This window comes from Zeus faber (genome assembly GCF_960531495.2).
Source record: "Zeus faber genome assembly, chromosome: 13".
NCBI classification, from domain to species: domain Eukaryota; kingdom Metazoa; phylum Chordata; class Actinopteri; order Zeiformes; family Zeidae; genus Zeus; species Zeus faber.
Genome location: NC_137198.1, coordinates 15,544,629 through 15,569,579, shown reverse-complemented (window position 1 = coordinate 15,569,579; position 24,951 = coordinate 15,544,629). Strand labels below are relative to the sequence as shown.

At 45.5% G+C, this 24,951-nt stretch overlaps 3 protein-coding genes across 3 annotated transcripts in view; 2 read left to right on the top strand and 1 right to left on the bottom strand.

Moving 5' to 3' along the window:
- Positions 1-303: 303 nt before the first annotated feature.
- Positions 304-7,539, top strand: entpd5a (ectonucleoside triphosphate diphosphohydrolase 5a). Its single transcript, XM_080012764.1, has 13 exons — positions 304-823; positions 1,215-1,294; positions 1,561-1,704; positions 2,134-2,209; positions 2,716-2,751; positions 3,187-3,275; positions 3,380-3,459; positions 3,574-3,635; positions 3,733-3,834; positions 4,523-4,666; positions 4,803-4,859; positions 5,750-5,865; positions 5,993-7,539. The coding sequence occupies exons 1-13, from the start codon at positions 412-414 to the stop codon at positions 6,074-6,076; spliced, it is 1,482 nt and encodes a 493-aa protein (XP_079868890.1). The 5' UTR covers positions 304-411; the 3' UTR covers positions 6,077-7,539.
- Positions 7,540-8,063: 524 nt separating this feature from the next.
- On the bottom strand, positions 8,064-21,338 carry coq6 (coenzyme Q6 monooxygenase). Its single transcript, XM_080012176.1, has 12 exons — positions 20,981-21,338; positions 20,194-20,328; positions 18,010-18,068; positions 14,875-15,001; positions 13,556-13,686; positions 13,349-13,456; positions 12,992-13,054; positions 10,755-10,862; positions 9,834-10,036; positions 9,209-9,324; positions 8,741-8,907; positions 8,064-8,175 (listed from the first exon to the last, which is right to left on the bottom strand). Exons 1-12 carry the CDS (start codon positions 21,168-21,170, stop codon positions 8,146-8,148), a joined length of 1,437 nt encoding a protein of 478 aa, XP_079868302.1. The 5' UTR covers positions 21,171-21,338; the 3' UTR covers positions 8,064-8,145.
- Positions 21,339-22,342: 1,004 nt separating this feature from the next.
- Positions 22,343-24,951, top strand: part of fam161b (FAM161 centrosomal protein B) — a gene marked incomplete at both ends in the record, with an annotated part of 2,677 nt that continues 68 nt past the window's right edge. The window contains 8 exons of the mRNA XM_080012018.1: positions 22,343-22,575; positions 22,670-23,145; positions 23,394-23,710; positions 23,802-23,923; positions 24,036-24,203; positions 24,315-24,414; positions 24,502-24,677; positions 24,938-24,951. The exon at positions 24,938-24,951 is cut by the window's right edge and continues 68 nt beyond it. Coding sequence (XP_079868144.1) covers positions 22,343-22,575; positions 22,670-23,145; positions 23,394-23,710; positions 23,802-23,923; positions 24,036-24,203; positions 24,315-24,414; positions 24,502-24,677; positions 24,938-24,951 — 1,606 coding nt within the window. The remainder of the gene's footprint in view (positions 22,576-22,669; positions 23,146-23,393; positions 23,711-23,801; positions 23,924-24,035; positions 24,204-24,314; positions 24,415-24,501; positions 24,678-24,937) is intronic.

Genomic DNA, 24,951 nt, shown 5'->3' with positions numbered 1-24,951 from the left:
AAGAAAAAGTAGCCAATAATGATCCCCCACCCCCCCAAAAAAAAAAAAAAAAAAAAGGAAAAGCTGCTGCTGAGCAGGTAGTGTGTCTCCAGCTCACACAGGAGGGGGGACTCTCCAGGGAGCGGGGACGGAACGCCACAGGATTGGTGGATGGCTGCTGTTGGCGTGGCCCACTGCCAAGCCCTTATGTCTTTATATACTGTAAACAGATGAACAGACAGCCCTGAGTTTGCTTGGCGTCTCTCCTCCTACTCCGACTGCAGCGAGCCGCTCCACAGCTGTGGTCTCCCAGGTCTCCCAGAAGAGGCACCGTCTGAACACTGACCTCTGCAAAAGGCTTGTCCCTTTCCCTTTTTTTTTCCCCCCCCCTAAACTCCACCGGCTCGCTCTCTCCTCTTCGGCTGCAGAACAATGGCCACGCACAGGCTGCTCCTGACCGTATCCGTGTGGCTTCTGGCCGGGAACCTCGTAGCAGAGGCGACCTACTACCGGCACCACCGCTTCATCCCCCACTACCGCTACCGCGAGCACTCCGCCAACCTCCTGCCGGAAGTCTCCAACCCGGCCCCCGAAGCCTCCCAGCCGGCCACTCCGCTCAACCCTGAGATTCCTGAGGTCTTCTATCCTGCGCCGGAGTCTCTGCACCCGGTGCCTGAAGTCTTCCACCCGGCGCCTGAGCTCTTCCGCCCTGCACCCGAGCCTTTCCATCTACCCGAGGGTCTCGCCCCTGTCAACATCAGCCGCGTCTTCTTTGGGATCATGTTTGACGCCGGCAGCACGGGCAGCAGAATCCACATCTACAAGTTCATTCAGAAAGACCCAGGTCAGTGCTCCTCTCTCCTATTTCCAGTCTCTTTCTCGCTCTCTCCGTCCCTGGAGCTGGTAGGGCATCACATGCTGCCGTCTCCCAAAGTGTCTCTCTGACGGCTGCTAAACCATTCGCTGTGTGGTGAGAAGACAAACATGAACTGGGCAGGGTGTGGGGAGAGAGAGAGAGAGAGAGAGAGAGAGAGAGAGAGAGAGAGAGAGAGAGAGAGAGAGCACGGATGAGACCGAGTCAGAGTAGCCGAGCAATTATTTCCCTCTTTGGCCGCACTCTGACGTTGCTTGGCCGCAGAAATATTTTCGTTACGAAACTATTAGCGGACGTCCAACTTGTTGTCTTTCTTGGTTTGTTTTCTGACACAATCTTTTACCTCCCTCTTTTATTTCAGTTGAGCTGCCAGTCCTGGACAATGAACTGTATCATGCAGTGAAGCCCGGTTTGTCCGCCTATAAAGACAACCCCGAGGAGGTACGTATCCCTGTCATGGCATAGGAAGGTGCACGAATCTCAATTTTAGAGAATAAATAAATGAATTAATTAATTTATTTATTTATTTATTTATTTATTTATTTATTTATTTATTTATTTATTCATTCATTCATTCATTCATTCATTCATTCATTCATTCATTCTTCTTTGGCTCTTCCAACCCTTCAAGTCTCCCTGTCTTTCTGGTAATTGCTATGTGCTTTTAAAAGCACATGACGGTAACAGGACGTCTATCTCGTCTTCAGGGTGGAAACACCATCAGACAGCTGCTGAAGATCGCCAAGAAGACCGTACCGGAGGCGGAGTGGAAGCGGACCCCGGTGGTCCTGAAGGCCACGGCGGGTCTGCGCCTGCTGCCCGAGGACAAGGCCAACGCTCTGCTGGAAGAGGTGAGGCTGGGCTTTCCCTCTCTCTCTCGCCGCCCTCAGACGGTTCGCCAAAGCGCAGGACCCAAAACCGCTAAGTGCTTACAAGTGTCCTTGAAAAGAGGGCACGTCTGCCCGTTTGGTGGCCGTCTTGTCGCGTACAAGCAGTAGTTGTGGGGTTCTGTGGAGAAGCCATGTATGTCATTTGAATGATCAACTCAGGGCTACTGTTCCACCATGCATGTGGTCGAGAAACCTGTCACTCAAAGGCCGTCGAGCCGCAGCCTGTCTGCTGGAGTCTGCGTAGAGGATCCCCAGACAGAAATACAGCATTCAGTTTGATTAGACTGAGACTACAGCCTACGTAGCTTGATGTAGACTACACACCGTGTGGTTTGGTGCAGCGGCGTCGGTGGATAATGGAAGTAAAAACGTCGGCGGTTGTCTCTGCAGGTGAGGGAAGTGTTCCACGAGTCGCCTTTCTTCATACCAAACAACAGCGTCTCCATCATGAACGGAACAAATGAAGGTACGTCATCTTTTCTGGTCCTCGATGCTATTATCTCATAGTTGTTGTTTTGTTTTTTTTGATGCACCTACCAATGTTTCCCTCCTAAAAAAAAAACTCCTCTCACAAGAGGTTGGCTCGTAACTCGCCGATACCGTAGACTGCTCCACACCCAGTAATTTCGCCTGATCCTGCACAGCGCTCATTAAGACACCCTCACGGGGTTATGTCTCATCACCCAATATGTGTTTTATTTATCATCGGCGCTTTATGAGCGCAATAACTCCACATCTGAGACGCGTGTAATTACCTGGGCTGGTCTGCAGGGCCTACATGTTTGGCTGCCACAGCTAATTTCATTGCCGCCTAATGAGAGACAGCTAGACGAAACCATTACTCATCTGGAGCTTCCAGCCCGCTCTCCTTTGGCCGAAAACCTGTTTAAATAGCTGGAGCGTTGAGGGATTAGTCGCTGGAATAATTGAATTATAACGCTGATATATATTTTTTTCCTCCTGCCGGCGTAGGGGTCCTGGCCTGGGTGACGGTGAACTTTCTGACAGGTAAGACATGGCGGGGTGTTTTGGGACACTGGTGTTAATGGTCCACAGGCTCCAATCCGAGACTCTGTGTGTACACAGAAACCCGAGCGGCGAGAGACTCCAGTCCCCCCCCCCCCCCACGTCTGACAATCTGAACTTGAATCGTTGGCCCCCGATCCGGTGACGACGGTGTGCGATGTTCCCCCACGTTTTACTGCCGCCGTCGCCGTTATACGATTTTATTCAGCTGAAATTGAGCCGTAAACCGAGTATCTCATTTAGTTCAAATGCTGGAAGCGCGCCATCTCGTTGTGACTCAAGCGGTCGGAGAAATGAATGAATCCTAAATAGACCTTGGTGACTAATCCACGGGGTGGTATAGTTTTTACAGCGGTGAGGACGGATGGAAGCGTTCTGTATTCACTGCTGCTGCACATTTCTGTCTTGTTGCATCAGGTCACTTGTATTCCAACACCAAGAAGACAGTCGGGATCTTGGATTTGGGCGGAGGATCCACGCAAATCACATTCCTTCCCAAGTCAAAGGTGAAAAAACAACCAAACAAAATAATAATTTGATATTTGTGGAGAGCAGAAAAGTGACATTTGAAGATGGACACAAAACGAAACATTTGTCTTTGTTCCAACAGAAAACAGTCTTTTCCGCTCCGGCCAGTTATATCGCCAAATTCAACATGTTCAACAACACTTATCAGCTCTACACGCACAGGTGAGTTTACAAAGCATTGTGGGTAATCGTAAATATAGTGATGTAAATATCCATACTTTTTTTTTTTTGTTTGTTTTGCCATGAATAACCGCCATCGTCTTCTCCTTCATCCAGCTACCTTGGGAATGGACTGTTTGCAGCTCGATTGGCAACCCTCGGGGCCCTGGGAGCCGATGGTAAAACATCCCAGCGTTCCTATCAGGCTTTAATTTGTCCTTTATGCCTGATCAACAGACATTTCATTTCCACTTTATATGTAATGTTATTTATCAGGTCTGGACTGGAAAATCTTCACCAGCTCCTGCCTCCCAAAGAAGTTTCGGGAGGATGTGGCCTTTGGAGGAATCACCTACAAAGTGAGCGGAGTTCCAGACGGTAAGAATAGAGTTTGGGTTTGAGGTTTTGGAGTGCCCCCCGCCCCAGCCCCTGACCCCGATCTTTCATATCCAGTCAAACCCTGCATTCCTGACCGAGTTCAAGTACAGTATATTAAAGGTGGGAAAAAGAAAATTCCCGAAAGATCCGGCTTGCCAAACACGTTCTGTCATCCCCCCGCTCCCTCCCGCCACCTCCAACGCTCACACCGCGGCCAACATGGGTTTGAATCAAAAGGAAACAGTCAGTGATCTTCGCAAATAAGGGCAGCGGCGCCGATACCGCAGCCCGGTAGCCGAGAGATACCGAGCTGATATTTTTCCGCTCGAGCGGCTTGATCTCGACCGCTCGCAATTATGTGGTAAAAATAGGCATCCCAGCAGGGCCGCGCTAAGTGCTGCCCTTGTCAGCACATGGTTTCTCTGGGTCAGCCCTAACCAAAAGCGTCCCACGGGTCCCATGCGAAAAAGTGGTCGTGGTGGGGCTTCCCCCGCGTGACTCGCTGGTGAGCCCCCAACTGGAAACCCCGCCGCGACCTTTACACTCGGCATTCCACTCTCCATCGCCTTTCCGACCGCTCGGATTTGGCTCCGGCGGAGGCTCCCTGACTGTGCGGTGGCACTACGTCGGCTCCGATTTTGGTCTTGCGCCGCTTCCGCTGAACTCCCTCCGCTCTCTCTCTCGCCAGGCTACGCGGGATACAAGCTGTGCTACTACGAGGTGATGAAGGTGATCAAGGGCATCGTGCACCAGCCGTACGAGGTGAAGGGCAGCAGCATCTTCTACGCCTTCTCCTACTACTTCGACAGGGCCGTGGAGTCGGGCCTCATCGGTGAGTGGAGGCGCCGGGAGGCGATGGACCCGCCCGTCCGTCCCGTTCCTGTCCGCGCTGAACAGTCTTGTGTTTGTCAGAAACGAGGTATTCGACTGTTTTTTGTTTTTTTTTGTTTGTTTTTCTCTCCCGCAAGATGGCAGTCGAGGCGGCGTGGTCGAAGTCCGGGATTTCAAGAAGAGGGCCAAAGAAGGTAGCTTTTCTTTTTTGCTATCTCCTCTACAATGAAGGGTTATAGTGACTCACACACCGTGCGGTACGAGCGAGGAGCCTCACTGTTTATTTACATATTTAAAACCTGACAATCTGACCGGGCTTAATATAACCACTGAATTTCCCCCTGCGAGGCAAACGCACACAGGCCGTAATTCACAGAGGCGGCACACCTTGCATCCAGCTGAAATAACATCCCCAAACATTTTAAATTGCAGTTTATTTGGGCAAATTCGACCCATGGAATGTGCTCGTGTGTTTAGCGTTGGCTCATGGATGGAGACAGATCATATAGACATACTTATATACACATAACGTTGTACTGACACTGGGTACTGCGGCCTGTGATGTACGAGGCTGTACTCGTGAAACACTCAAACTATTCGGAGGCAGAACGAGATTTACTTTGCATACTCGGTGTGTTATGTCAACTTTTGTGTTGAGACACAAACGTGGCTGTCAGGTCGGTCTGGTAACAAGTCCGCGCCGGCACCTGAGGTAGAGGGTTGTCTGCCCGGGCCCCTGGAGCTGCGCGGCACCTGGCAGCCACACACCACTTGTGGGCTGACACACACTGAGACCCACTGTGCACCGTGTGAAACACTGCCGCCCACCCGCAGCCTCGCACTGACCCCCGCCGCTCGCCTCGCACCTACTTGCCCGGCGGGCAAAACAACGCGCAAGGGGGTCATCCTCTAATCATGTGGCGCGCGGGTGAGAAAAACACATCGTTTGTCATCAGGCGTGTCACCGTTCCGTAATAGCGCCGTAATAACTCAACAAAGGGGGAGGTCTCAGTTTGCCCGCCGCAAGAACCCCCGCCATGCCGTCTCCCGCGCTGATACAAAAACTTTCTCCTTGTGCTTGCAGTGTGCAACAAGATGACCAAGTACCGCGCCATCAGCCCCTTCCTCTGCATGGACATGACCTACATCACCTGCCTGCTGAAGGAGGGCTTTGGCTTCAAGGATAACACTGTCCTGCAGGTGAGACGAAAAAAACAAAACAAAAAAAACCTGGGTTAAGACACAATCGAGGCGTTTGCCCCGATCCGCCCGGACGGAGGCGACACACTCAAACCCGAATGACGTGATGTCCCCTTCTGCTCCTCAGCTAACCAAGAAGGTGAACAACGTGGAGACGAGCTGGGCCCTGGGCGCCACCTTCGACCACTTCCGCAACCTCAACATCCACTAGGGGCGGCTCCGCGCGACCGCAGCAGGCACTGAGAGGGGCGACCCGGCACTGCCGGGGTCCCCCTTCCTCAACTCAACCCCCGAATTAGCTTCACCATCACGGGTCCCCCCCCCCCCAAAAAAAAACAACTGAAAGAACTGTTGAGCGAGAAAACACTATTTTTCAAAGGCCAGCTATTTCTACTGTATGTCCAGCCCATCGATGGTGAGCCGACGTTATTTTTGTACGCAAAGCGTTTACATTTTTGCGACGTTCTGGGTGTCTGATCTGAAATGCTGTCTTACTCACCTACCTTTAAGTGTGCGATGCAAGAAGAGCAAGAAGTCATGGTATTTGAGCAAATTGTTGGTGCTTACTGTGGTCCTGGTGCACACCGTGCAGCACAGTGGAATGTGGGGAAAACAAGGATGCCGGTAATGCGATCTTAGGTTGTTATTTTCCAAATACTTACGAGTTATTATTTGAACCGAAGCAAATTTTTTTTTATTAGGACAGGGCCAAATCATTTTCCATTAGTTGATGCAAGGGCATAATAACTTTTGGAAACAGTGTAGTTCGGGAATACAAATAGCTTGTTTTTCTTCAACTTTGCACATAACACTTTAATAGCAGATACTGTAGCTAAGACATGGTCTGCTGCTATGGTGTCTTTTACAGGCTTGTATATATTCATCAAGGAGTATTCAATTTGCCATGACTCAGGGGAACCAAAAATTTAAAGGGCGTGAGTGTTAATTCTCACAAAGTGTAAGGTGCACGATAACTGAATACTGTTGTATGTAGGAAGCTTGTGCCTGTATTTTAAAGTTTTAAAGTTCAGCCTTGTATGCTTGTTTTGTCTACAGCAGAACAGCTCCCAGGCGAGGAGCAGTGCTAAATTGTTGTTCCTTTCAAAATCTAAACAACATTTTAGACTAGCAATTGAGCGACCTGTCATCAAGGTTTGCCAACCAACAACATCATTTACCGACGTAAAACAGGATCCTTTTTTTTTTTTTTTTTTTTAGAAACAGCCATTATGTGCGAAAAACAACAACACGTAAATCCTGCCTGATTTGTTAGAACATTTTTTTTTTCTTGTGAATTGTACAAATATTTAAATAACAATAGATTATTGAATTATACAGTATTTAATGATATTAATGCTTGTTTTCCGATAACACCAAAACCTTTCTGTATAACTGCTCTCTAAGCCATGCCATTGATTTCCAGTATTCAACATGTTCACTAACTACTGCTGTATATACCATTTTGTAAACTGTTATTTGTGAATACGTTTTGACAAAAAAGGCTTTTGCATTGCAATCGTTTTGATGTGTAGTTGCTTCAAAATGCCTTTTTGTTTATCAGTCGAATAACCTGATGACCGATCAATGTAAATTGTTTTTTTTTTTTCATGAAGACTTGTCAGTGAAATGTGGGTATACTGCACATGTATGTTTCAATAAAACATTAAAATGTGATTTCTGCACATTTGTACTTATTAAATAAGGCACTGTCAATATTTACTCATATAAACAAGCAAGTGGAGGTCAACTTAAACACTTAAAATTTTGTATGCAAAAATTGTTCCTAAAAAGCTTAAATAATAAGCATTATTCATTCATGAAGCAGATATTTAAATAAACCTGGGCTTTGTGCTATGTGTGCCTGCCGTGGTCATTGTGATACAACTGCCCCATATGGCTTTGACCATTTAGTTATTCGCTGAACCAAAATCAATGCTTGACACTACAACATGCGCTGCAGGCTCCTTATCAAAATGAAATATATTGTGTTAAAATATCCATTTGACCCTTGCTTTATTATGAAAAAGCTAGAATACAGCCAAATCTTAGAAAACCTATCCCATTTTGTATCCTCTTCGACAGTCAATGCTGCTGGACAGTCCACCGTTGAATTTATATTTTCCACCCTCCATGCAATGTCAATGTGTGCTTGACAAGGACATTTCTACTTTTACATCTTAAGGAAACGAGAACTCTGGTCATGAGTAAAATACAATTTTATTAATTTACACTTTACATCCCACTTACAAAGACATGGCGGCCGAAAGCCGTTGGAAGGCTTCACTTGCTTGCAAACGCCATGATCTGCTCCTGTGGAGGCAAAAGCGAAAAAAGGATCGGGTCAACCTCCGACCTGCAGCCGTCTAATCATGTGCGGTGTGTTAAAGAGCGAGAGCCGCAGCGCTCCTCGATAGAAGACCCGTGCATGGTTTACTATGGAACGAGAAGCGCTGAGCTTTGTACCCCAACAGTGAAATGCCTTTGCGACCAGTTACAGTCTCTCTGGTCTGAATCACTTAGTAGGGAATAAAGACGTTTCACATGAGTGGTCGGTAATAAAAGGGGTGTGAAAACACAAGCCAACATGGCTGTCCGCTGCCCCGGGGCCGGCCCTGCACCCCACCCACACTTTCGGTAACACTAAATTTGGGGCTAAACTTAGATGGCATAGTAGTAGGTTTCGGAACCCTGGAAAATTATAGACACGACTGGAGTAAAGCCCCGTGTAATCAGAGCGCCAGGCAGAGAAGGGTGGGGTCTCGCTGGGGGTGGGGCTTTGAGTTTGACGGGTGGAGGAACACGCTGTGGCACTGTAGCGGCAGGGCGAACACGCGAGGCACAGGCATGGAGTCCGGAGATGGTTAGAAGTGCTTACTTTCAGCGGCGGGAGCATGTTGGTGGCCTGCAGACCAAAAGTACGCAAGAGGACCATGGGAGCCGCGTTGGTAGAATACAGACATTTCATGAGGTCGATGGCAGCCATCATGGGAAGGTTGTGCCTCTGGCGCTCCGTCTCATACTCCAGCAGATGCTGCATCGCTCCTGTACAAACGCAGCGAAACACACAAGGATGAGTCTTAAACAAAGACTTGACTTTTTTTTAATTCATCTCTTGGGAACACTTAATCAGGACATTCTGCATCCAAGTTCAAGTCAACTGCTGTTACCATAATACTTGTCATAGAACACGCACGCCATAACAATGCGAGGACTAGTGACTCCCGGCTGCATTCACCACAGAAAATATTTATTGGGAAAAACACAATTGTTTTACGAGAGAATAGAAAGCAACAGTATTTCCTTTTTTTCCCCCGACAGTTTGGGTTATAATGTTCTCACTGACCCAGGTCCTTCCCGTTGAAAGCTGCTTTGCTCAGGACCTGCGTGAGGTACGCCACGTCCCCGAAGCCCAGGTTGGCTCCCTGTCCCGCCAGAGGATGCACACGGTGCGCTGCGTCCCTGCAGGAGAATAAGTCACGTTGGAATGCACGTAGAGGACAAACATTTCATCTGCAGGTTGAGGACTCAGTGTGCTCTGGTTAAGTGAGACGTTGACAAACGCGGAACTGAATGTGAACGATAAAGCAAAAACAAGCAACTGTCGTTCATTTCCTTCTTTTGTCAGAATGTGAATTGTTGATGCAGAGGTTTATTGTATTTCTTTTTGGTTTATTGTATGTTGCCAAATATGTCTATGTTTTAGTTAATTGTTTATGTATATTGAAAAAATATATACTTTTTGTTGAATTTTAGGGTCAATGCATTTAGCATTTTTTTTTTTCTAAATTTTTGGATTGTTATTACTTTATTATTATTGACTATTGTTTTGATGTGACTTGCTGTAAAACCACAATTTCCCTCCGAGGATAAATAAATTATCTATCTATCTATCTATCTATCTATCTATCTATCTATCTATCTCTTAATCCCAAGCTTCTTCGGCGAACCTTCCTGTGCCAGTGTCTCACCCGATGAGAGCCACTCGGTGCCTGATGTACTCGGAGGCGTGCCCCATGCCCAGGGGGAACATCACGCGGCTCTTGGGGCCGATGCTGGCAACACTGGGGGGCAGCTGGCGGGTGGAGCCAGCTGACGGCATGAGGATTGATAGGGTGCTGCGGAACAGAGAGCCGGCCGTCTCCATCAGCTCCGACTGGTTCTCGTTGCTCCACTGTGACAGGTAGAGGGACAGGTCGGCAGACAGGTTTGAGGAGGTACAAGAGAAGGAGAGGCGAGAGAGACCTTTCAACGAATGGACAAAGGATTCCGCTGACAAAGTAGAAAAGCAGCAGCGCAGCCCGCAGAGCATTTTCTTTTCTCCCGAGCTGGTTTGGCAGCGCCCGGGGAGCGGGGCTAATTAAAAGAAGACCATGGCCAGGCCGTGCAGTCGAATTAGCTCCGTTTGAAAAACATTCCGTGCAGTAATGGTCAACACTGGCAGACCGCAGGTTTAATTAGCAAACCCGGCCCGAAACCAAGCGTGACTCAGCCACGGTGACCCCATCCATCGGCAGGCCCAGTAAAAATAGCCAGCTTGGGAAAAAGGAGTTTCTCCAAACACATAAAAAGCATAGGTATATTGTATTCTCAGAGAAAAACCCACTTGCATTGTGTTGTATGAGTAACCTAAGAAGAACCTTAAAAATAGCTTTTTCCCATAAACAAAAATGACTAAAAAGGAAGGTATACAACATAAATTATGCCTAATTATCAATATCTATACAAAAAAAATCCTCAGTTTACTGTATCTAAAGGGATTTCGTCAACAAGTTTGAAGCCACAGTTCTTGTACATTTTGCCTCAGTTTTGGACGAAAGACTTCAAATTAAGCAAAATCTATTAGCTATTAGTCCAGGCTACAGGCCAGGTAGTGGAGTATGGGTGCTTACAAAGGCAGAGTTGATGGCGTCCACAAAGCTTTCCTCGTCCAGATCCAGAAGCTCCTCCGCATGCCGGTGGCTGGTCGACCACACCAGAGAACTCTCTGTGCTCGACAACTGCGAGACAGATATTAGAGTCTTTATCACATCCTGAAGTTAAGGGTTTCTCATTCATCCGTGTGGAAATCTTTGGATTCAGCAAGGTATCGGGAAGGAGCAATTTTCTTGCAAATACAGACGTGGACAAATTTTAAGGTACCCTTACAGCTCATTGAAACAATGCTTTATTCCTCCTGAAAAGTGATGAAATTAAAAGCAATTTCTCATGTATACCTGCATGCCTTTGGTATGTCATAGAGTAAAGGAAAGAAACTGTGAAAATAAATAAATTATTGCTAAAGAGATCAATTATATTCTAAAACGGCCAGGACAATAATGATGGGACCCATAACCTAATATTTTGGTTCACAACCTTTAGAGGCAATCACTGCAATCAAGCGATTTCTGTAGCTTTTAATGAGACTTCTGCACCTGTCAACAGGTAGTTAAGCCCAATATTTCTGCTCCAGCTGTCTCAGGTTTGAAGGGTGCCTTCTCCAGACTGCATGTTTCAGCTCTTTTCATAGATGTTCGATAGGATTCGATCAGGGCTCATAGAAGGCCACTTCAGAATAGTTCATTGTTTTGTTCTTATCCATTCTTGGCTGCTTTTAGCTGTGTGTTTTAGGTCATTATCCTGTTGGAGGATCCATGACCTGCGACTGAGACAGAACTTTCTGACGCTGGGCAGTAAGTTTCGCTCCAGAATACTTGATAGTCTTGAGATTTCATTGTGCCCTGCACAGATTCAAGGCACCCTGTGCCAGACGCAGCACAGCAGCCCCAAAACATAACTAGGCTCCATAACATAACTTCATTTTTTCGTCTGTGAACATAGAGCTGATGTGACTTTCCAAAAAGCTCCAGCTTTGACTCATCTGTCCAAAGGACATTCTCCCAGAAGCCTTGTGGCTTGTCAATATGCATTTTAGCAAATTCCAGTCTGGCTTTTTTACGTTTTTCTTTCAAAATTGGAATCCTCCTGGGTCTTCTTCCATGGAGCACACTGTCACTCAAAAAGCGACGGATGGTGCGATCAGACACTGATGGACCTTGACCTTGGAGTTCAGCTTGTACCTCTTTTTCTACTATTCGCACTGTTCAATCTGGGGTCCATTTTCCTCTTGCAGCCGCGTCAGGGAGGTTCGCTACAGTCCCAGACCCAGTCCCACCTTAAACTTCTTAATAATATTTGCAACACTAGTCACAGGAACATCAAGCTGCTTGGAGATGGTCTTATAGCCTTTACCTTTAACATGCTTGTCTATAATTTTCTTTCTGATCTCCTCAGACGACTCTCTCCTTTGCTTTCTCTGGTCCATGTTCTGTGTGGTGCACACGATGATGCCAAACAGCCGAGTGGCTACTTTTCTCCATTTAAATAGGCTGAATGACTGAATAAAAGATTGAAGACATGTGTGATACCAATTAAAGAAAACAGTTCGTTTGAAATAGCACTATAATCCAATTATTTATAATCCTTTCTAAGGATTTGGACAGATTTTCTAACAAATCTGTCCAGGCCAATTTAGAATACAATTGATCTCTTTAGCAATATTTTATTTCTTTTCACAGTTTCTTTGCTTTACTCTATGACATACCAAAGCCATGCAGGTATACATGAAAAATTGCTTTTAATTTCATCACTTTTCAGGAGTAATGAAGCATTGTTTCAATGAGGGTACCAATAAATTTGTCCACGTCTGTGGACAGATTTTTTGAGTTCTGCTAAATTGTAAATTAGATATGCGTGGATGTACACACATATGTTCAATTCTGGGGTTGAAATTATGTTGGATGAATCAGTGTTTAATAAGATATTTATCAGTGTGCAATGATGACATACATTTACAAGTAAGAAACAAAAATGTATGTTATTTTGAAGTTATAACGAAATTAATATAACCGTTTTTCCAACCGTGATGTAATTCCTGAAATAAAAGATAGCTTTTTTAGATAGATTTTGAATTGAAATACAATATAAGGTGGATTTGATTCTCATGGTCTTTGGCCGGTGTGAATGCATTTGTAGCTCCAAAAAAAGATTCAAAAATGACGGAAAGTGACAAAAAATTTCCACCATTTAAGTTTTACACTAAAAGTTTGTCACGCTCACATTTCATAAATGAGAGTAAATATTTTGTTACCGGCAACATCGCTATCGGCCCTGTTGGGAGGAACCTTTGCCATGCGACATTGTTCTCTGTGGGCTGAAAGACAGAATCAAAAATAAAAATAAAAAAAACATTGAAACACTGTAGCAGTAATTACACAGAACAGATCTTAATTACACGTAAAGTATTGCTGTAAAAAAAAAAAAAAAAAAAAGAATTTTGTGCCGTTGCCCTGCTGGGAGGAATGCCTGTCGCTGTCTGACGGCAACATTGTTCCCCGTCAGATGGAGGACAATAACTATTCAAATAACTATTGGAAAGAAAAATGAGCCCCCAAGTCAAAAACTACAGGAAAAGACACAAGCGTACATTATGGTATGTTCAAAATACCTCAGACAGGTGCAGCACGGCGACCACAGCCGACTGGTCGTAGTTCCACTTGACGGTGGGAATCCCAGAGTCCCGCCTCACCATAGAGTTTGGTCCATCAGCACCAATCTGAAAAAAAGTAACTTCGTTCAGGAATAATAGAAAAGTAATCCAGGTAAAAAAGGACAAACATTGGTGAAAAGCAAAGAATGATGCTGTTGCACCGACCAGTAACTTGGTTTGAAGGGTCTCTCCGCTGGCCAAAGTGACCTGGACCCAAGGGATGAAGTCGGTCACCTGGTGCGACATGGGCCACGTGTATTTTACCACCTTGGACCTGTAGTTAACCTTTACGTTATCTAAAGGACAACGAGGACAGGGAGTCAGGGATTAGAGAGGCTGTGGGTAGTCTTCTGGTGTGACTGGTTTTCCTATAATGGTCCCGAGTTACCATCACAATTGGACACATTAATTCAGAGTTTTGCTATTTTTTTTTTTCCCCTGTTTAAAAAAAAAAAAAAAAAAAGAAAGGAGAAGGAAAGAACAGAAAAAGAAAATGAAAAGGGAAAGTAAGGTTTGGCTGTGACCGTGGCTGTGGAAGATCTATAAACCACCTTGTAAAACTCCACTGGCTTTCCTTGCTGTCAGGGCTCGCATTTGACAATCTTCTTAATGGCCTTGGCTCGCCGCATCGCTTGGACTAATAGTGTTTATCTACAAGCACGCCATGCCACACTCTGCGCACGCCGCCAGCCTGTTGGTTTCAAGCAGTAGAAAACTCCCACTTTTCCCAAAATATCAGAAACCGGTCATCCCGGGAACATGAAAGTATCCGGAATTACGCTTGTTCTTTCCGACTTGGAGCGAGGCCTGTCCGCAAATCGACTACTGGTTCCCAAACACGAGTGTCAAATATTGGCCTGCGATGATTGGAGAGTAGAGTTACAGGGAGACCAGCTGGCGCTGCGCGTGCTTTTCATGTCCTGCATCCACTGCAGAACAACACTGCGGCTAAAACAGGGCCCGGGGCAAATGAGAGAACAGAGTGTGATGCACATGAAGCAAAACGTGCAGTCACTCACCGCACATCTGTTGTTCAGTGCAAGAAAATATGAAAAAAGTTTCTAAATATGGCGGCTGTGGAGCACGGGGCAAGTAGCTCACTACGGGCGGCTCCAATGTCAACAACAAGGTTGCGCTCTTTAAAAAGGTGACAGGTACCGGAGCACATGGCCCACTTTAAATGGGCCACTGGACCACAGCACGTGTTTTCACAGGGGATGCCGGGACTCTGGAGTCCTGGAATTGGTTTGGAAGAACAGTGGTTCTTCATTGAAATAACAGCAAAAGCAGAGATTAACTACGCAGACAGGGAGAGACTAAAACAGACACTGGGGGAAAAGTACAAATAAACAAGAACGAATTTAACGAATACGGAGGCAGTCATTACGACACTCCCCGGTCATTAACGAGGATAGCACATGAATCAAAGGGTGCACGGCCCCACTATAAGTACAGATATAGGATGTGGGGCTATGATTTCTTACCAGAGAGACTGTCCAGCCGTTTGGTGAGAGCCGCCACGATGATGTCGTTCTCCACAATGTATGCCATCTCATCCTGCAGGTTCTCCTTATCGAATGTAATCAGGGCATCCGAGCAGGCATCCCAAACCTAAATGAGAGACCAATTATCCCCGTGGTCTGCAGCTCTATCCTTAAACGCCCCCCCCTTGCCCTATATATATATATATATATATATATATATATATATATATATATATGGCCAAAGCAGCATGGCCTGATTGAAATGAACACATCAAAGCGGCTTCTGTCGGAGGTTGGCAGCATGACAGCATCTACTGTATAAAAGGTCACCAAAACTGGCTTCACAGTGAGGACTTCAGGGGCCGATTAAGGGCACGTTTGATGTGGATGTTTTGACATATTTTCTTGGCATTACAAATAACCGGCGACACACACTTCACCGAGCCCTTTATAAGGAACACCTGTACACCTATTTATTCATGCAATTATCTTCTCAGCCAATCATGTGGCAGAATTGCAATGCATCAAATTCTGCAAACACGGGTCAGCGGCTTCAGTTAATGTTCACGTCAACCATCAGAACGGGGGGGAATGTGATCTCAGTGTTTTTTAACCATAATGTGATTGTTGGTGCCAGTGATCTCCAGGGACTTTCACGCACAACAGTCTCCAGAGTTTACTCAGATTGGTGCGAAAAACAAAAAACATCGAGTGAACGGCAGTTCCGCGGACGGAAAGGCCTTGTTGGTGAGAGAGCTCAGCGACGAATGGCCAGACTGGTTGGAGCTGAGAGAAGGGATAGGGTAACTAAGATAACCACTCTGTACAATTGTGGTGAGCAAGAAAACATCTCAGAATACCCAACACCTTGACAGATTGCCAACCTTGTGGCAGATGGGCTACAACGGCAGAAGACCACGTCAGGGTCGATTTCTGTCAGCCAATAACAGAAATCTGAGGATGCAGCGGCCACAGGTACGCCAAAACTGGACAGGTGAAGACCGGAAAAATGGTGCCTGGTCTGATGAATCTCATTTTTTACCAGATGCTAGGTTCAGAATTTGGCGCCAACAGCATAAATCCATGGACCTAACCTGCCTTGTGTCAACAGTCCAGGCTGGTGGCGGTGGTGGAATGGTGCAGGGATTTTTTTCTTGGCACACTTTGGCCATTAATACCAATCAATCATTGCTTAAATGCCACAGCCTATTTCAGTATTGTTGCTGACCATGTGCATCCCTTCATGGCCACAATTTACCCACCTTCTAATGGCTACTTCCGCCATGAATATGCATCACGTCACAAAGAAAATGTCGTCTCAAACTGGTTTCATGAACATGACAATGAGTTCAATGTTCTTCCGTTGCGTCCCTAGTAATCAGATCTGAATCCAATAAAACACCTTTGGGATGTGATAGAACGGGAGAGTCTCAGCATGAATGTGCAGCTGACAAATCTGCAGGAATTGCGTGATGCAATCACGTCAACATGGACCAGAATCTCAAAGGAATGTTTCCAACATCTTGTGGAATCCATGCCAAGAAGAACTGAGGCTGTTTTGAGAGCAAAGGGAGGCCCTACCCAGTATTAGTATAGTGTTCCTAATAAAGTGTTCAGTGAGTGTATATGTGAACATTATGAAGCAAGTTAATATTTACCCACAAGCAAAAAGGCCAGAACAAGCCTTAGTTTTAAACTAATGTAAATTCTATATTAAAGGCGGCGAACGACTTAAACATAGGTTGGGGCGTGGAGTGGTACAAGACTAATCCTCTTTTGCCTTGTAGCTATGGTAGCATACCCCATTATTCTGCAGTAACATACTGCCACACTACTTTTTTCCGACTTGCCATAAAGTAGGGGGGTATGCCCTCCAGAAAACCACTAATGGCTGTGGCTTTGCAACTTGTGATAAGCGGTTGGGAGGAAAGATTTATTGAGAAAACCGCAAAATTATTTTATTTTTTTCAAACCGGGTGAAAAGATACTGCTTTTGAAAAAAAAAGAAAAACTTTGTTTTCTTTTTTTTTTTTTTAAGAGATTTTACATCACTTTAAATCCAGTGCTGTGGATGAAGGTATTGAAAATACGTCACCTAATTACATCCCCTCTTCTTTCTCATGTATTATATATGTACGTGGCCAAACCTTTCCCGCATAGGGGACAATTAAGAGGATAGATTGTTATGTGGAAGAGCTGACCTAAATACTTTCTGATAGCATGGCTGAGCATGTGCACACTAACAAGCCATAGCAGCGGTAGTGCGGGGAAGGTATTATGGGAGAGGTATATCACCATAATCACCATATAACATTTCATGATGATATCCCAGGCCAAGAGAGAAATGCTGCGGTCGGGTGTTTGGTACACGCCGACCACATCTTACGGGAGGGACCGAGTCTGCGCCCACAGCTGTAAAATAGGTTCACTTTGCTTCAGACAACCGCTCTTCCAATCTGTCATCTTCCTTCTTTTCACATGAATTTTCATAATTAAAAGACAGCGGGGAGAGAGCAACATTTTGAAAACATCAAAAAAGACCGAATTTTTCAGAAGGAACATGAGCCTGATAAAGAAACAGCAGGATGCTGTGACCAAACAGAAAGACGGGACTCGTGCTACGGCCGTTTTAAAACCATGTGTCCTGCGGGGCTGCTGCCGCCCTGGCATTCGCGGGGCCCCTAAAGATGAATAAAATCAAATCAGGGATGAAGAAAATGTGTGCCAGTTCAAAACCACCATAGTGTTGGCGATTTGAAGGTGAACAATTACAAATCTCAATGTAATTGCACTGTGCTTCTTGTTCATGAAATGGTTGTCTGGCTTGTTGCAGCACCACGTACGCTCAACCTGAGAGCCCAGACAACTAGCTGAGAGATTCTCTCCTCGGCTCTTATTTTCATTCATTCGTTCATTCGTTCAGGGTGTGTGCATGTGTGCGATGTTTATGCTTTCCATGTTTTACCCTCATCGTTCTATGGTCAGGAGGTAGGTCAAAACTTGGTCACTTGAGATTAATAGATGGGGGAATGGCTGTATCAGATGTTCCTTTGCATGTTGTCATGATCATTTACATCAGAAGTCTGAGAGACCTCAGCTTTTACTTTAAGTACTGTATGACCTGAAACAAAATACCTGCATCTTCTGATAAGGTTTGCACCTCATGTTTGTGATGTGTTCCCATGCTCCAATACCTGCATGTAAAAAACAAACAAACACGTGTTCAAGTAATGCAGAGTATTTACTAAAACTTTATTTATATAGCACATTTGATATATTAGAATGCATACCAAAAAAATACAATTGATAAAATAAAAACATCAATCATAACAATAACAATAATAATAATAATAATAATAATAAAAAACAAAGCTGCAGGCAGGTCCAGCATCGACACCAATTACACATTTTCGAGTTGCCGTGGAACCTAGCATCAGTTTGTGCTGTCGCTCGTCTTCACATCAGCATTACTACTCAAATGAGTAACAATTTTCAGAGTCTCCATTAAACGCAGCATCGGCTGACGTAACGACGCCAGTTTTCCAAGTCCTGTTCACACTCAGAATTACTACTACAAACCGATACACTTGTTGCGTGTTATTACTTTATCCTAAAAATTACAACGTGGCTCTCTACTACCTTGTAGTCCACAGAGTCCTGCCTCACGGTGTCTCTGTGGAAGGAAACTACTCCGTGTGGAAGTTCCCAACAACACAGTTTCATTCAAACAGACTGAACACTGCATGTACCTCAGAGACATTTCATCAACTTTTTAAACTTTTGGGGGTAAAATATAATGGACACAATTCAAACCCGTTTCGCTGGAGCTGCAAGCGAACTCCATTTGTGAGGACACAAACACAGAATATATTTTTGACTGTTTTCGACTCCTCCAGTTTGTATGCTACGACTGGCTTGAATCCCGCAAAATAAGGGAGGGGCATGACACCGGGTTAAATGCGAACAGAATGTGTTTATTTACAAAAAGGGCAAAAGAGATCAAATATCAAACAAAAAGCTCGGCCGACGTCAAGCAGGTAAGACGACAGACACACGCACGCAGGCACACACACGCAGATTGCAGACACTACAGAGCGATGGAGTCTACATCACGATACATACAAACTTGAACCAAAAGATGTCTGAGACGTCCTGGTTCTAACAAGACCTAAACCATGTCCGTGGGTCCTTTCCGGACCCACGGACCCACGGACATCAATGTTTGATTCGGTCTCTCACTGAAAGGTGCTTCATCTATAGATATTGAGCGACAGAACTTTGTGAAGGTTTTAAATTTTATTTAATATTTACTTTTACCTTAACGTTTTATACTAGGCTTGCCAAACAGAATGTTTTGGGATTACATTGCATCCAGAGCTGGAGTGTGTGACTGCAGCAGTGGATCAGAGAGACAATTTCACCCGTGTATGATCCCTGCTAAGCCTGACCCAGACCATACAGTGGCTGATCCTTTGCCTACTTAAGCACCGTTTATAGAAGTGAACAGCACAAACTTAATCATAAGCGTAAATCTGAGACAGCAAGAGGTGATGCTGCCATCAGAAAAAAAACCTTCCAACTACATTGAAACAATACACTTATGCACCAATACCACTATTTCAATGCTGATGCCGATTCCGAGTGGTCAACTATAACTATCACTCATACCAAGTATTGATCTGATCCATTACTTTTACCAAATAGGACAAGACTTGGACTGTTCATCTGGGGTCATAAGAACATTATGGTTGGCTTAAAATCAATTTTTGACTTCTGAAAGCAGAAAACCACTCAACTTAATATCTTCTAAAACCTGGCATGTCTGATATGGCTCTCGGTACCGGTTTTGTATTAGAGATATTCTCAAATACTGTTAAGCCTAAGCTTTTTTTGTCAGGTTAGTAAACCAGTAATCCACTTGGGGTTTCCTCCACCTCACGTCAGTAAGGACCCCCACCAAAAACATGCACACATCATCGTCTGACCAGCGATGGACATTTATCATCTGGTCCCCGGGCGCGTCCACGTATGCTGCCCACTGCTCCTGGCTGTGCCCCCGGAGGAAGGAAAAGCCAAGGATGGGTCAAAAGCAGAGAATCCATTTCACCGGCCACCATCAAAAGCATGTGCATGTGTGTGTGTGTGCAAGCATGTGTTGTAGTGTGGTGTGTTGCGTGATAAATAAAGACTGTTTCTTCTTTCTTCTTTCCAATATGCAATTATACTATTGGTACGTCACTACTCTGCTTTTCATGGATTTTTAAGATGTATAAGGTTCTGTTTCCATGTCTTAGGGGTGTTTGGTTCTGCACTCCGTACCATTGAGGAGGGTGGCCGAGCCGGGGCTGATGGAGCTGACTCTGGTGCTGTAGGCGTCCGGGACCTTGTCCAGGACCTTCTTGTTGCCTGCTTCAAGCAGCAGAATCCTCCTCCCTTCCAAAATGGGGTCGGTACCTTTTTTTTTTTTTTAAAGGAGGACATTTAGTTAAATAAGCGACTCAGCATCCGCACATTCAATATTGTTATTTTGTTTTGATGTTAAACAGAACAGAGAAATGCTGAAAAATCATATTTCAACAGCCTACATCATTAGTCTTGCTGTGTGTAGATAGATAGATAGATAGATAGATAGATAGATAGATAGATAGATAGATAGATAGGTAGGTAGGTAGGTAGGTAGGTGTGTGTGCTCAAGGAACTACACTGTGCCAGACCCGCCCGGTCTGTTTGACGGTCACGTCTGGCCCATGTACGTCGAACACAAGAACATCATTAGTCTTGCTGTGTGTAGATAGATAGATAGGTAGGTAGATAGGTAGGTAGATAGATAGATAGATAGATAGATAGATAGATGGTTAGATAGATAGATAGATAGATAGATAGATAGATAGATAGATGGTTAGATAGATAGATAGATAGATAGATAGATAGATAGATAGATAGATGGTTAGATAGATAGATAGATAGATAGATAGATAGATAGATAGATAGATAGATAGATAGATGGTTAGATAGATAGATAGATAGATAGATAGATAGATAGATAGATAGGTAGGTAGGTGTCTGTGTGTGTGTGTGTGTGTGTGTGTTCAGCTACACCACTCACCTAAGGAGCATGCCATTGCGGATCCCACCATCCCTCCTCCGGATATAATGACATCGTACACTTCACTCTCCCCGTGTTCGCTGCACACTGGTCGGCGACTGACAAGATTTGTAGAAGACACACGTTGTAAAGCGATACAATGCCGACCGATTCCATTACGAGCCAACGTCGCTTTTGTCAGAGCGTGCATACTGATTTTACTGCGGCGTGGGGTTTGTCCCACATCCAGGGAACAATCCTGCTGCGAGAAACGCTTCGGGCAAACTATTTTCTGACGACTTGCCCTCGAATATGGTCTATTAATATCGTCTGATAACCTTGTATAATCCAGCCATGTTGTGTTGACATGCGTCAGGGTGGAAGTACTTCCGGTATCTGTCAGCCAATCAGAAAAAAGCGCAACAGTACTGTCTCTGTCCACAAGCAGCGCTAGAGAGACGTACCGTTCATTGTACAGATGGTGCTGCCTTCAATACATTTTGGAACTCGGGGAAAGCTTTCCTCCTACTTGGAAGAATGTGGAAGAGAAGGAACCACGTTCTCTTTTAATGGGTTTTCGTTTGAAAACACGTCTAACTCTTGTCCAAACTAATATATCGTTTTAATGTTTTGTTGACACATTTACGGCGGGTTTCTAACTCCGCTCCCGAACATAGGCAATTAAACGCATAAGCTCCGAGGTCTAATTAGAAATGTCCGAGTTTGAAAGGAATGCAGCATCTGGTGATAACCTGGCGATGACTTCCTTTCAATTCTCAAACATTCTCGAATAAATAACTTGTTTTAATTTCATTTTGCACAATCTTTTAACATACACACATGATGGGAAATGTCTAGTCTGCGGTGGAGCGTTTCCGATACCGTGCACAGGTTTGGCTTATATAGTTTGGAACTTTGATGTGGTGGTTATTATTATTATTATTATTATATTTATAATTATTATTATTATTATTATTATTATTTTGTGCTGTTTAAGGGGGGGTGGGAGTCTTTGCTTTTTAATGCAACATTTTATACGTTTTCTTTGTTTTGAAGTGGACAACTTTGATTACTGCGTTTTCAGTATAGCGAAGGCAGCTTGGTTACCATGGTGACTGTCCAAACAAACGGTGCTCGGATATCTTTGCGCGAGCTGTAGTGTCGCGAGCTTTGATACAGGTGACTATTGATGATCTAAAATCAAAACAATGATATATATGACCTATATATATATATATATATATATAATTATTATTATATATATTTTTATTGTATATTTCAATAATATTGTTTGCTTTTGTTTGTTTGCATAATAGTAAATGTCCTGATGTACTGCATTGTTCCTCACTGTCGTTTGATGGAATAGGTGTTGCATTTGCTGCCATGCAAAATACCAAACACATGTCAGAAAGGAAGACGCTGCTGCTGGAGCTAAATCTCCAATACCAACTAAAGGCCCTTAAAAAGGCCCACCTGAAGCAGCTGCAGGAGGCAGAGAGGAGGCAGCAAGAGGACCTGGACAGGAGGATTCAGCGGGACCACCTGCTTTCAGCAGACATCAACAGGGCCAGGAAGTCCAGTCAAAAAAACAATCCAATTTTGGCCAACCAACCAAGGTACATTTAACCATTTATCTCGGTTGTGTTTTATCTCACATCTTAAATGCATTTCAGACCTTTAAAGAACCGTCCGTTCTTAAATGTGTGACAGTCTGAGAAGATCTAGTTCCGCATCTGCCCTGGCCTCAGTCCAGTGGGCTTCACAAAGAGCCTCTCCAGCCCGGGCGTCTTCACCTGCGGGTCCTCATAAAGGAGGAGCTCCAACTCTCCAGGCAGCTCCACGGAACACGCCGCTGTCCCATGCGGACAAAACCAAGCAGGCCGAGGCCGAGTGCCGGAAGAAGTTCCGTGCCCTTCCGGCGCCAGGCCACGTCAGTCTGCCTCTGTACGGCGAGATGATGCGGTCCAGGGAGACGGAGCGGGAGCGAGGCCACGAACAGAGGAAGAACTTCTTGCTCTCCATTCAGAAGCCATTCAGCTTCCTGCAGAGGGATCAAGAGAAGAGACAGAAAGTAATGGAAATGCTCAGACAAGTGGCGCAGAGTGAGAAACAGCAGGACTCCGCTGTGAAGACCGCCACCTGTGAAGAAGTAATGCAGGACTCTGGGGCTTCTCAGCTTGAGGAGGGTGAGCTGACTGACTGTTTTATCTCAGTGTCTTTAATGATGATCTAGTGGATATGTCATATAAGATGTTGCAGTGATTGAAAGTTAACACAAATCTAACATATATGCAATGTGATGCAATATAATTTATGGCATAATTTAGTCATTATATCATGTCACATGTCCTGTATTAATTATTCACCCATTCTACACCGTTGGTATTGCTATTGCTGCTAATCTTCTCATCTTTTTTTTTTGTTGTTGTTGTAGGTAGAGAACCTTCTAAAAGGATCACCAGTCATCCTAAGGTGATCATGAAGAGCGTGGCAAAAAATGAGACTGGTAACCCCAAACCTCGCAGTTCCGAGCGTAGAAAAAGGGAATTGCTGTCGTTTCTGGATGAGCAACTGAGCTTCAAGCCCAAGATCAGCGTCCAGCTCCCGGACTTCACCAAGCTCCACCGGGCCCTGCAGACCCAGGCGCTCAGGAAGGCAGAAAGGAGAGAGGGGACAAGATGTCAGCCCTTCCATCTGCGGACCTCGGCTCTGGCCATTAAGAAAAGCAGGACGAGCCTTGACGACTCAGAGGTATCTAACCCTGCCCGCCTGTCTGTCAGTCAGTCAGACAGTCGGTCAGTCAGTCAGTCATGTTTTATTCAAAATGTCAATATTCTTTCAGGAACCCAGGGTAAGTGACCATTTGACGAGGAGCAAGTCGCTCAGGTTTTTAAACGCCCTCTCAGCAGAAACACTCCCGACATACATCAGCGACGCCACGAGGAAACGTGGGGTCGCCATCAGGTGAAGTGGATCGTACCAGTCTTGAATCAATTCAATTGTTGCTTGGGATTCTCACAACTCCGTAGGCTGTATAAAGAATGTTTTTTTTTTTGTTTGTTTTTGTCTTATCCAGAAAGTCATTGGAGCTGAGAGAGAGCAAGAACCGAGAGAGCGCGGATTGGATGAAAAGTCTCCAAACCAGGTCCCAGGAAATGCAGAAGAAGTTGGCGATCCGCGCCAGGGTGATGGACCCGCACAGCAGCTTGAAGGAGGTCCATCGGGACACGCTGCAGAGGCACCGGTACGGATGCTTGGAACGCCGCAACGCCGTGTTTTGTTTTTCTTTCCCGCGGTAGGCACGCGGCAGACGCGGCCTAACGTCTAAATCTGTCGTCTTCCACACGGCCTGCAGGGCGGCCGACCAGGAGAGAGCGAGAGAATACACGAGGGAGCTTCAGGAAATGAAAGCGCGGGTCACCGTCCGCCCCTACCTGTTTGAGCAGGTCAAACAGGTAAACCTGACCTCATACCCTTTTTGCCTCATCGCAATCGTGCGGCCAGGTGCTCATACTCCTCGAAACCGAACCTCTTATTTCAAGAAGGACGCCAAGGCTCACGCCAAACAGACGTACAGGAAAAAGCTGAAGGAGGCGGGGCTGAACGAAGGGTTCGTGGAAGCCAACGGAGGTGTTGAGGCGGCGGCGGGGACGTCTTCATCCGAAACCGACGCGGCTTCTAACGACCTCGACGGTGGAGATGAGCGTCAAAGCAGCAGGTGCACACTTTGCGGATTTCTCTCATTTCTTTCTTCCCCATAACAGCTTGCTGTGTATCGCCGCGGCGTCCGGGGTAATGCGGCGCGGAGAGCGCGACCGCCGGAAAATCCGAGGCCTCGGCGTATTTCGCTAGTAATGTGACGTTGCGTAATGACGCGCCCCATAAATCCTTGGTGAAGAAAAAAAGACAGATAGTGTCGCCAAGATAAAGTTTGACGTAATTGCTATACCGGCGTTTCCTAACCCCCGTCTGACGCAGGGAGGAGGACGCAG

What these genes read in the sequence shown, in the direction of transcription:
- entpd5a (XM_080012764.1), top strand. Translation starts at nt 412, where the DNA reads ATGGCCACGCACAGGCTGCTCCTGACCGTATCCGTGTGGCTTCTGGCC. An exon ending in GACGGTGAACTTTCTGACAG is followed by an intron (nt 2,752 to 3,186) that starts GTAAGACATGGC and finishes TTGTTGCATCAG; the next exon opens with GTCACTTGTATTCCAACACC. An exon ending in CGTGGAGTCGGGCCTCATCG is followed by an intron (nt 4,667 to 4,802) that starts GTGAGTGGAGGC and finishes CTCTCCCGCAAG; the next exon opens with ATGGCAGTCGAGGCGGCGTG.
- coq6 (XM_080012176.1), bottom strand. Translation starts at nt 21,170, where the DNA reads ATGCACGCTCTGACAAAAGCGACGTTGGCTCGTAATGGAATCGGTCGG. An exon ending in CTCGGCCACCCTCCTCAATG is followed by an intron (nt 18,069 to 20,193) that starts GTACGGAGTGCA and finishes TTTTACATGCAG; the next exon opens with GTATTGGAGCATGGGAACAC. An exon ending in ACATGCTCCCGCCGCTGAAA is followed by an intron (nt 8,176 to 8,740) that starts GTAAGCACTTCT and finishes TTGCCTCCACAG; the next exon opens with GAGCAGATCATGGCGTTTGC.